Below are 12,057 nucleotides of genomic sequence, written 5' to 3' on the forward strand. Positions count from 1 at the left end.
ATTTATTCTGTCAGCTCCCCACTGATAGATGTATCACTATGTACAGTATACTGATGATTCAAGTGGACAAGAAACTCTTTGTAATGACAAACATTATCCTGAAAAGTGTCTCTATTCATTTCCTGCTAAAGTGTCCCAAATGGATGCTCTGTCTGCTGATAACACATTGACTCAGGTGGGAAACAAACAATAACAGCACGTCCTGAATCAACCGCCATCCATCCAAACAGCACTTTTATATAACACACAAACTAGCTGAAAGTGAGGCTCTGCAGAGAGGTGGTTTAGGGGGCAGCCGTGACATTAACATTTATATTGGGGAGTCAGGGGGAAGATGAGAGTCAACAGGTGTACACCAAATTAACCGAGCCTGACAAAGAGCAGGAAATAAGCGAAAAGTCGGAAGTAGTGGGAGAAGGATGATTAAAGGGGGGGATGGGAAAGGGTAAGATGACAGAAACCATTTCCGCGTGGAGCCCGTGGCGAGGGAAAATGTGGACGACAGCGGAGGCGAGGCTCGTAGCCAAGCCGTCAATCACCATTTGATTGGAAGGGCTTGTTTGCTCGCTGTGAGGCCGCGCTGTGATGAAATCAAAAACAAAGCAGAGCGGTCTGGGCTGCAGAAGTGCCCACGTCTGCTCATGCTTTCCTAGGACGGCACGATTTTCTGTTGTGCCGAGAGAACAGTTTGGTGAGCTGGGAAGGCTTCCCACATTTCTGTGGCGCTCGCTTGTTTTCAGTGACAGTTATTCTGGTCCCACACACAACACAGCAAACCTGCCTGTAGCTGATTCTAGTGTCAAACCTGAGGCTGCTGAAACTCTGCCACAATCAGCATCTGGGCTGCATGATAATGGACAGAAGCTAAATCCTGCTTATTCAGTAAAATCTAGTCTATAGCTATTTTAAAACAGAGGTTCTAAACCAAAGCTTTTATAACTTATAAGTAACATATATAATATTTCTAGCATTACTATACAGCTTGTTTTCTCAGTGAATTGTTTACTGTATAATACACTAGCCAGAAGTGAAAAATACTATATAATATTAGGATATGAGCATTTTAATTTGCTTTTAAATCTTAATTTATATGATTAAAAAAATGAAGGATGTGCTTTGTAAGTTTTAAAGCTATTTGCAGGCTTTTTACAATCGTGCTATTACATGATTTCTAAATGTAGCTCTACTCTAGGTGTCAAGGATAATCCTGATATTCAAAAATACACACACCGCTCAGAATAGGAACAGTTGTTGGATCGATCCAGCTAACAATCAGGGAACACCCAGGGAAATAAGTGCTGTCTGCTTATTCAGAACCTCTGAGTGGTTTAACTGATCTGTTTGCTTTAGGGTTTCATACAATCTGGACTACCATTTGTTAACATCTACAAGGCGATACGAAGAGCTCCACTCTGCGTATGAGCTGGTGGTGACTGTTAACTATATGCTCCTTTTTTAAAAAAAATAAAAAATACTCAACCCCCTGGAGTCACAGCTGCTGTATACAATAACAAACACCCTATTATCATATTTTCATGGACAATTTTCAGCTTGTCAGGCAGGTGAACAAATAACAGTCTTTCCGCTGACAGCTAGAATGATTCTGAGTGTCTTTTTTTAAACACTTTTCGGTTATTTTTAATCTTTTCTGTGATAGGGATTCAGTGCAGGTGTGCAGTTTCACAAATAAACTAGATGCAGTTTCAGTGTTAATCAGCATAAAGATGTTTTCAATGTTTTTTTTTTTAAATGTGTATACCAAAGATGAGATAATAGCAGGTTATAAAAGTGGTTATAAACCTGGTCATCAAATTCCAAACTGCAAACCGATTTTATCCTAAATAACTGACTTTGACAGCTCTTTTAGTCCTGCCGCTGTAGGAATTTCAGGACTCCATGTATCTGAGGAATTGAATCTCATGTCTGACTGTCAGCTGAGTGACAGCTAAATGGCTGAGGAGTAAAATTTTAATGCAGTAAGCGTGTCGGTGGCACACAGCTGTGCACTGGTTCAGTGCTGGGGATTGAAGGCAGCACCCATCGTCTCTTTTCATTCCAGAACTTAGCAAGGTGCTGCTGCTGTCACACTGAAGCTCCTTCCTCTTTGTTCTGACACTTCCAAAGAGCTTCAGATCTAAGCTTTAGGTGGCATAAAAACACTTAGAGCCGCACTAGTGAATGGATAATCTGGGAGGGGGGAAAATGTGGTCTTGCTTGAACAGAACTGAAAGAGCGGTGAAATACAGACAATGCAAAGCAACAGGCTTCACATCATACACACAAATGGAAGGAAAAGATTATTTGATATGTTTGTCATTTAATTGTATCTGTTCTGTAATTTTTCAGGGGTTATTTTGGTCACACTGTCACGTCATTATACAGTCATACCAGTGTGTGAGCAGTATAAACACTTGGCAGAAATATGGCATGGCAGAGCTGCACAGTGCTAGATGCTATCATGTCATTCACCTCAGGTTAGCAGCAAAATTGGAGATGCAGTTAACCATCTCCGCATTCTGTTTCTCTGCACCCCACATGCTGTGGAGAAAAAGGAGGGGGGAGGGAGGACAAAACAAGAAGGCAGTTATAAGCCGCTCCCCTGTCCACAGGTTAGCCTAGCATAGCCAGACTGGTCACACAAGCGCTATTAGATGAATTTCTAAGACATAAAAGTAGGTGTTAAAATAATTTGGCAATATTGTATTTTTCAGCATGCGTAATAATAGAGAGTAGACAGTAGTGAATAGATAAAATGCAAAGGTGATTTGAGTCTCATCACTTTATTTGTTTAATGTTTGTTTAATAAGACCTGGCAACTCAACTGAAGTGGTCCAGAACCGGTCTGAAATTATACCTTAAAAACTAAGGATGCAACGGACATTTCTATGACTTGGACTTCAAAACTTGCAACTGGAATTATATTGTTAATATTATAAAGTTGCCTGCTATGTATCAGAACTCAGTCAAGGAGACGTCATTGACCATGGTTAGCAAAATTCTTAGGAGGAACAGCTGAAAACTAAAGACTACAGTGTGTGATTTAAGGCTTTAAAAACACTACAGAGACTATTTTTTTTATAATCAACTAGTTTAAGTTGTTTCAAAAGTCTCAGAGGGTAAAACTGATATCACACCAGTTTATTTACTATCTGTAAAGCAAGAAAAGTACTGAGCTGTACCCAATATCTCAGCTAGCAGCTTAGCCTTGCTACCTACCAGGAGGTAAATCTGAGTGGGACTGCAGTCAGAGCTGAGTGGGGGGTTGTGGGGGGTATCTAGGTCACCTCAAAGATGAATCAACTGCAGCGTTGTATGTGAGAAGTGTGTCAGTGTGTTTTATGTGCATGTGCTAAATCAGATGAGATGTGTGGTTCTTGTAAAAGATAGATGGGTTTAAGGGGAAAGGTCAAAGGTCGGGGAATCGATAAATCAATCACTCATGAGTTTGTTTTAGTAAGAAAAAGGAGCTTACACCAAGTTACTGAGTGATGCCAAGCTCAGCTGCTGTTGCTGTTGCTGCTGCTGCTGTTGTTGTTGTTGCTGGGAGACTGCTGGTTGCTGTTGCTGTTGCCAGGCAGCCATGTTGCCAGGCACCAGCCCTGGTGGTGTGAACGTCTGGAGCGCTGTGAGTTCTGCACTCGTCAGCTGGTACTCTGGGATTAAGGGACGGGGGGGGGGGGGAGAAACAGAGGGAGAAAGAAAGAGAAAGGAGGTGGAGAGGAGGGGTGAGGGGGATTGTTTTACATCATACAACTTTCTGGTGCATCAATATTAATCAGGGCTAATCCATATTAATGGAGATCTTTGAAGTGGAATCATTCCAGAAGCTCTCACACAGTGAACAAAGTGAATATTCATAGTGGTTTGTGGCACTGCACTGCAAGGTTTTCAAGTTTTTCTCTGTGACACTCGATTTTTCCTAAAATAATATAGACTATATCTTTTACTTGGCATGATGATTCACACTCCTTTTTCCTTTTTTTTTTTTTCAGTCGTGATGGAAGTAGTTCCATTTCTTCCCTGATATGAACAGACAGATTCAGTTTGAGCTGTGAAAATGTCCTGTCTTGCTGCGGGGGGCAGTGCTGCCTTCAACGTCTTACCAGTGTTGTAGGCCGTCTGCATGCCGGAGAAGGGTGCTAGGAGACTGGGTGTTGCCACGGAGACCACTGGTGTGGTGAGCGGCTGTGCCACCTGGGAGCCACCTAGCCGCTGAGCATTCTGGGAAGATAGACAGAGAGAGATGGAGGAAGATGAACATAGTGACACAGAACCCTGGTGGCATTTACTGCTGTGGTGATTCGAAAAATGGGGTCTGCTGTTTTAGGTGGTCTTCGGCTACTCAACAGTTGCTCTACTTGACAAAAATCTAATAAATAAAATAAATAAACCTATCCCATCTAGGGAACTATACATTTGACTCTTGGTACAACCGTCTGCATCTCCTCTGTGTGCAGTGCAGTTAATTCAGGCTTAAACATTTTTCCCACAGAAATATGGCACTGATGGAATTATAAATGACGTGTTTTATGAGGTCAACATGTAAAGTAACCTCTCCTTACATACAGAGGATCAGAAAAGTAACTTTTTGAGATTTATAACCAAACTCTTTCTTCCTTGTGTCATGGCTCAGCGTTGTAATAAAATCTGGTCTGGTTCCACAACAAGTCGTGTCTTTTTCTCCTTATATGGACTGAGTGTAGAAATTCATGGCTCATGACTTCATCCATTTTCAACAGCAATAATAATAATAGTTAGCATGTGCTTTCCAGTGTACAGGAGAGTGGATGCAACGACTTTGCAAAGTGGGCAAAAACCCTTCAGTTACTAGTGAAATATTTCTCTCTAAACACAGTTTGTTCTACTTCTAGAGGAAATAAAAACAAATAGGAGAAATGCAACTCTGGTTGACCTTTAACCTTGAACTTTGCCGCCCCATTTGAAGTTTTATTAGCATGTTAAATAAAAACAAAACAAATCCTAGTAGTTTATAACTAAAATATGACATAATAAACAGTTAGACCACTTCATTAGGCCGTGTAGGCCAGTGGAAGATGTTTTATTCATCGTGTCACAGCCAGAAGCCTTTCTGCTCTCTGTGAGAAAATCCAAGCACCTCAGCTCCCTCTGAGGTGTTTAACTTTTCGGTGACACTTGAACATCGGCATGCAAGATGAGAAATGTCTCGCATCTCAAGGTGGCGTTGGCACGGCAACGCTATCGCCAGGGCCGGGCGCTTGTGTTATGTAGCGTCACTGTGGAAGGTGTTATGAGAGGCATCGCTGTGCTGGAGAATCATGCTGACAGGAACGCATGCATCGACAAGGCTGACAGAGGAGAGATGAGTGGGAATGAGTTTGTGCGGCTGTTTGTATTGAAAAAGTACGTGTGTAGAGAGGTATGTGGGGAACGAATACACAATGAGAGGAGTGTGTTTGTTCAGAGGTGTGTGTGTGTATATTTATGCAAAGAACACGCATGAGCATGTCAGCATGCATGTTGCGCGTGTGGCGGACTGAAGGGGTCAGCGTATCTGAGTCTAACATGACCATCTGTGTTCCAGGTTGGAGACTTTGGGAGCTTTCCTCAATGTGATCCTCGGAGCATCGACACTCAGATGAAACCAAACATGCACATGCTGAGCAGCTTTCACAAACAGCGGAGAGTCAGCTGGTTGCTCCTGTTTCCTCAATATTTCCTCCCTACAGTCTTATTTGTGTTGCACAAATGTCACTTCAGGCTGGGCTTTACTGTTCCATAAATAGGTATATATTTTTAAGCATTTTGGTTGAAATATATTTAAAACAAATCTCTACACTTTTATCACAAAAATGACAATATTCATGAGAAACAGGAAGATGGGGAAGAAACATTTACTTCAAATTCAATTTATTTGAAATACAGAACATAAGAGCTGTCTTAAGAAAAGAATAAAATGTTGTCTGTCCTCCTACACTTGAAATTTGACACTTAGAAATAGTAATAGTACTCAGGTAATTAAATTGGAGGTTAAAGTGCATTAAATATGTAATATATTTAAATCAATATCACTTGATTAAGCTTGTCAGGTATGGAGAACAAAGTCTCCTTGCTCCCCAACAAGGGTTGGTTTGATTCCTATTTTTATACAAAATGACCTGGTGACCCTATTTTTTTTAAAGGCAAGTCCAAGTCATGTCTCAGGATATTCATTAAACTCAAGTTAAGTCTGTTAGGTCCAAAGAGATGCTTACAGTAAAACAGTTTTTCTTCATGAAGTTATTGCGAACAATTCTGCACCACTTGCACTACAGCACACAACTTGCTTGTAGTTATCTGTTTAAAAGGAATACACTTCCAATTTTGGTCTGAATGCACTTACAGAAAGTCAGACTGGACAAGCTGACTGCCAAATGCGTGTAATATGATATAGGAGTCCTTTCGATGCAGAGGCAGTTTAATTGCAAGGTATGCTGCCATACAAGGCCTGTGTGTCATATTTATTCTGTATTGACGTTCTCATACAAACTTGAAGTTCGGGTAATTTAGGAGTCAAATGTCAAAGTACAAGTCAAGTCTGAAGTCCTTATTTTGCAACTTGACTCAAGTCCACAGCTCTGCTGGGCCAAGCCTGTAGTGAAAATCTTCCAGGAACGGACGCAACCAGGTAGTATGACCACTGCTGTTGTGAAGGTCTGCTGCTCAAGTAGCTTTACTTGTACTTTTGTCATAGCACCGGTGCCACTGAGTCTACCCTGATGGGGTGCTGATCGTGTCACACTCATGCTTGGTGAGATCACACAGTGATTTGACACGACATCCATGAGGCTAAAACTCTAGAAGTCTATTCACCTCACTCACCAACTCCAGCTCTTCCTCTGTCTGCACGGCCGAGGGGGGAGTGAAAAAACAGACGACTGTTAAGTTTCTATAACAACTAATGGCTGTCAAAAACGAAACACTTCTTAAAAAAATAATAAAATAATAGTAACGTAAATTTAGATGTATTTTACAGAAAACATCTCCTCTAGTTTTTGACAGTTGCACAGTCTACTTCACAGAGTCATGCTGTGGCAGAGATAAAGACCAAATGGTTTGGCAGGTGGGACACCAAAACACATCTTTCCAAAACACAGGATCCATGACTAAGATGAGAAGCGGTTAAGAGGAAGCGGCAGTCATGTGAACACATTTTCATAATATGACACATGCTGCTGAAGGCTGAGAGGATGTTTGCCCCCTGGACGGTGACATGTACACAGACCCTGAAGCCCTACTATACTACAGTAGTTTTCAAGGTAACAGATTCAAATCCTTTTTTCCTCAGACTATCAATGCTTGATCTGAGCATGGAAAAAAACTCTCTTCATGTGAGTTCCACGAGGCCCATTGTATTAAGAGACAAAAGCACAAAAGCATCATAACAAGAAGATGGAAAAAAAGAAAGATTTCTAACGCTTACCAGGAGATGGATAATTATTCATTTTTAAGCCATTAGTGGGAGCTCACCTTTGACCTATCAAAAAGCCTGGATCTCTCTGATGCTTCACTGTAGGTATTACCCATTTAATTTGAAAGACTGTATTTAATCAGTGACTAATTATGAGTTTAACTGGTCGTGTTCTCCTCACCAGCTGCATGAGGCTCTTGCCACTCTGCGAGGTGATGACCTTCAGGTCCGGCTTGCGGCTGTTGACCATCTGAGGGCTGGGTGGAGGTGGAGACTTAGCCAGGACTACTTTCCCCAGGCTGTTGCCGTTGGATACGGAGAGGAGGCCTGGGGAGGCCCTGGCACTGATGTAGCCATTAGCTGAAGAGACACAAACAGAGAGGGTGAGGTTGAGTGAAGAGGGAGAGTAGGAGGAGGTTGTGTGTTTTTGTCCATTTTGATGTTTTAAGTGTGTGTATCTACCTGTGAACTTGTCTGTTTGTGTCTGTGTGTGTAAATTCAGCTCTTTGTGTGCGTTCTCATTAGCACGTCTGTTTCCTCTGCCACACCACATGCTCCTCATCATTTCTGCAGCTCAGTGTTCCTGCAGCACCTCCACATCAGAAGTGTGTCATGCTCTCTCTAGAACTATTAAATTTCTGCCATCTCTCTCTGTCTGTCTGCGCTTTTCCCCCCTTTGTTTCACTTGTCTCGGCGCTTGGTGGAAACAAAAACACACAAATGTCTCTGGACCCTTTCCGTCTTACACTCTCACTGAGCCCTTGAAGAACTGTTTCAAGTCACCCAGTAAAAACCATCTAAAGGAGTGTAATTATTACATTGTGCTTCAAATAGTGTATAGAAGCAATTATTGGAGCTTCAAAATGTTGCTGCACAAGACATTTGGCATGATTAAATCTGAGACAGGCCGTATTTTGATTCCTGTAGCTTCCAGGAAATGTTTCTCAAACTGGAGGAAACGGAGCATTTGTTAGGAACTATTTTATGTGGCGGATTTATCCACATTTGGTGCTGTATTGAGTATTTGGGTCAACCGGATGGCACAAGTGAGTCAAGATAAACTACAGTTTGTGTGCAACTGTATGATAGAGTGATATATTATAGTTTTGTGTACAACTTGGTTTTAGTCATTTTTTTGGGAGTTTGTTGACACTAAAAAAAGAAAGAATATTAGCAGTCTTATAATAATAATAAGAGTAGATAAAAAAAAAAAAATAATGCACAGCACAATAGTTTTGCGCGCTTTCTGGCTCCCTGCATCATTGATGGGTGCATTCCAGAAACATGACGAGCCACATTACAGAAAGTTAAATCTGTTGAACGCGCCCTCCTTTGAAACCGTCACATTCCAAACTCCTACGCAGTAATGCCAGCAGTTACTCTAGGAAACGGCATTACCTGACGCGTGACGTATTAGTGTCGCACAACAGCACATTTGTGTGTGTGTGTTTGCATATTAGAGTCTGTTCATGCACACACTAATATCAACCCTGTTTTTATTTTAGGACTTAAGCGTACCACTTTCTTTTTTCATGGTTAGAATTTTCACACTTTTAAACTGAAAATGAATAAAAAATAAATGAAAAATAACCTATGGGGTGGTGGGCTGTCTGGGTGTCATGACAACTGGACTCCAGCAGACAGCAGCCTGTCCGTGTTGCTGAGGTTAAAAGACAAGTCATGGAGTGTATAACAGAGGGACAGCAGGGACTTTCCCAGGGCTGACTGACACACACACACACAAATGCTGTATTCCCTTTAGACAGGGGGAGAGAGGGTGTGTGTGATAGCAGATAGCAGTTCTCCATGACGCCGCCACCAGACGACAGTGGCATGTGACTCTGCTTCATCTCAGTAACACACACACACACAGCGCCCATAAACGAAACCTGACAACAACAACAACAAGCGAACACTGCCTCTGTAATCAGCTCAATGAGGGGAGACTCGGCGGGAAGGAGGGAAAAACTCAGTGAGAGCAAATGGAGTCGTGGAACAGGGATAAAACGGAGGCATGAGAAGGTGTTTGACGGTGCAGTGATGCAAGGCAAGGACTGTTTACTCGTACATGGGGAGAAGAAAACAAAGAAACACAAACAGGTTCATTACCTATTTGTCTTGATAGTAATGTAACACCGTAAGATAAAGAAAATCTGTTAAAACAAGAGCGATGAAACAGGAGAATACAAAATGTATCACTACATTGTCCAAATGGAATTTTATGAAAGGTAGCAGCAAGCGGAGAAAGCCTAAAACCTCGTATTGCCCTAAGAATTGAGGATGGCACAGAGACGTCAAGTTTTGAGAGTTTGTTCCAAATATGTGGAGCATAACAAAAACTACTGTTGCTTCTCCGTGTTTAGTTTAGACTCCTGGGACATTAAGCAGACCTGTCCTAGGTGATCTGAGAGGTCTGGATGGATCCTAACAGAGAGGCAGATCAGAAACATATTTTGGCCCTAAAGAATTCAGTGGGAGGATACGGATAACAAAAGAAAAATAAAAGCAGAAGGGAGGTTTAAGAGCTGTACAGAGGGTTTTACTGTTTAGTACATTCATTTTATTTCCCCTAAATTGTAATAAAAGTCATCCAACAGTGTACCAAAAGGAAAAAAAAAATGATAAAAATAAAAACTTCAACCAAACATTAGAATTACAAATGGGAAGGAAAAAGAAGTAAGCAAGGAGAAAAAGACGGGGACGGAGAGATGAGGCAAGGAAAGTAGTTTGGAAAAGAGAGCATGTCAGGAATGACAGAAGGATATTGGAAGAGTGAAAGGAAACTATCTGGGAAGGTGAGAAGGTAGGGATAGAAGGAGAAAACAGGTTGGTAAGGAAGATGGTAGTTAATTGGAAGATGAAAACAAAGAGGATGAACAGAATCAGTACAGAAGAAGGGAGAAAGAAGACGCCTAGGAATGGAAAGAATGGACAGAATAGGGATAACAAAGAAGACAGAAAGAGATGCACAGAGGGACTCTGTCTTGGGAGGCAAGGAAGAAGAAAGAGGTGGGAAAGAATAGGTGTAAAAGTGAGAGGAAAAAGCAGAGAAGGATGAAAAAAACTAACAGAAAAGGAAAGAAGGGGAATGTAGAATTAAAGAGAAGTATTAGGAGGTAGGGGATTAGAAAAGGAGAAAACACATATGGATATGTGGATGAAAGGGAATGTGGGGAAGTAGGTATGGCATGGCCTAAGGGTGGAGAAGAGACGGAGGGAGGAGGCTAGAAAGGAAAAAAGGATTCCGGTAATGACATGGATGGTAGGAAGACACTGTGGAGGTGGTGAGGGCCACGAGAGAAAAATTATTTATTTCCCAGCAGCCATCTGACCAATGATCACCTGTGTCCTGACGCACAGCAACCCTTCTGTGTATCAGGTGCTTCTGGGAAATGCTGCGACTCTTCATGTGTATGTTTGTGCACGTGTTGCGTAATGTGCACAGTGTCACTCGCTGATGGGAATCTGTTGCTAACTGCCTTGTGTTAATGTTTGTGGGTAACAGACTAAGGTCGTGGGTTTGTGGCGGATCTAAGTTGTGACACACACACACACAGGGTGAAAGTGAGTCAGTCTCTGTTTTAGCATGTGAACCTCACATGTTTTACAGATGCCCTCAATGATACAGAAAATCCCCTTACAGAAAACTGCCAGAAGTGCGGTTATCTTTATGTGTGTGTATGTGTATTTACTATAATGTACAAGTGCTGGTTTGGCAGGAATTCACAGAAAGAGACTGTACAAGCATTTTTGTGCGTTACTGTGTTCACTAAAGTCATTTTTACACGACTCCAGATGCATTCTTGTTTGAGAGTAAGTAGTGTACACATTTGGGGTGCAACTTCAAACTGAGGAGAGACATATTGCGACACATTAATGCATCATCAGACACAAGAGGAACACAATATTGACAGATCAGTGCTGACCCTTAAAAGGTATGTTGATTTTCAGGCATTACACTCTGTCGTGAGAAATTTTGTCATACTTAGAATAAGAGGTCACAGGGATCCTTGATCTTTGACCACCAGATTCTAACCATTCCTCCTTCAGTCCAAGTGGACATACGTACTTATGTATTAACAGATATGTAAACACTAATGCCTCCCACCATGACTGTCGCTTGCACAGATGCATAATATCTTTCCAAACTGCAACAGACCCATAGTCGTAGTGGAATCCAGAAATTGGGTTTAACCTGCCAAAGTTTAGAGACAGTCATCTGTGAATTTTCTGCCTTCACCTATCACAGTGAAGGTGGATTAAATATTGGTTTTCCGTGCTCAACCCACCCCAATTTTGTACTGACCGTTTTCACTGCTTAAAGACAACAAACTGAATCTCATTCACTTCCACTGAACTGATCTGTGGACAAATGAAACATTGTCTGCAGTGACAGAAACCACTGGTGGTGAGGAAAAAATGTGATTTGGGGAAGAAGAAACTGCTCCACTACAAAACAAAACAAAACAAAACCTTCAGGGTGTTTGGGAAGTTAGATCAAACAAGTTTGATGACTTTCACTTGGCTATTGTAGCAAAAAATAAGCTGATAAAAGTAAAAACCTGCACATTTTAGCTTAACGAGAATATAAGTCAGGTTGTTGTGTTTTTCTAACTTTGTTAAAAATA

At 41.6% G+C, this 12,057-nt stretch overlaps 1 protein-coding gene across 5 annotated transcripts in view; it reads right to left on the reverse strand.

Annotated features, from left to right (window-relative positions):
• Positions 1-12,057, reverse strand: part of mef2d (myocyte enhancer factor 2d) — an 86,912-nt gene that overhangs the window by 7,976 nt on the left and 66,879 nt on the right. For 3 of the 5 annotated variants that reach the window (XM_084556552.1, XM_084556551.1, XM_084556553.1), the window contains exons 7-10: positions 7,611-7,789; positions 4,104-4,221; positions 3,473-3,653; positions 2,470-2,538 (exon numbers count right to left, since the gene is read on the reverse strand). In XM_084556552.1, coding sequence (XP_084412678.1) covers positions 2,470-2,538; positions 3,473-3,653; positions 4,104-4,221; positions 7,611-7,789 — 547 coding nt within the window. The remainder of the gene's footprint in view (positions 1-2,469; positions 2,539-3,472; positions 3,654-4,103; positions 4,222-7,610; positions 7,790-12,057) is intronic. The other 2 variants (XM_084556554.1, XM_084556555.1) reach the window with 1 other exon arrangement.

The sequence above is a fragment of the Chelon labrosus genome, assembly GCF_963514085.1.
Source record: "Chelon labrosus genome assembly, chromosome: 12".
Lineage (NCBI taxonomy): Eukaryota > Metazoa > Chordata > Actinopteri > Mugiliformes > Mugilidae > Chelon > Chelon labrosus.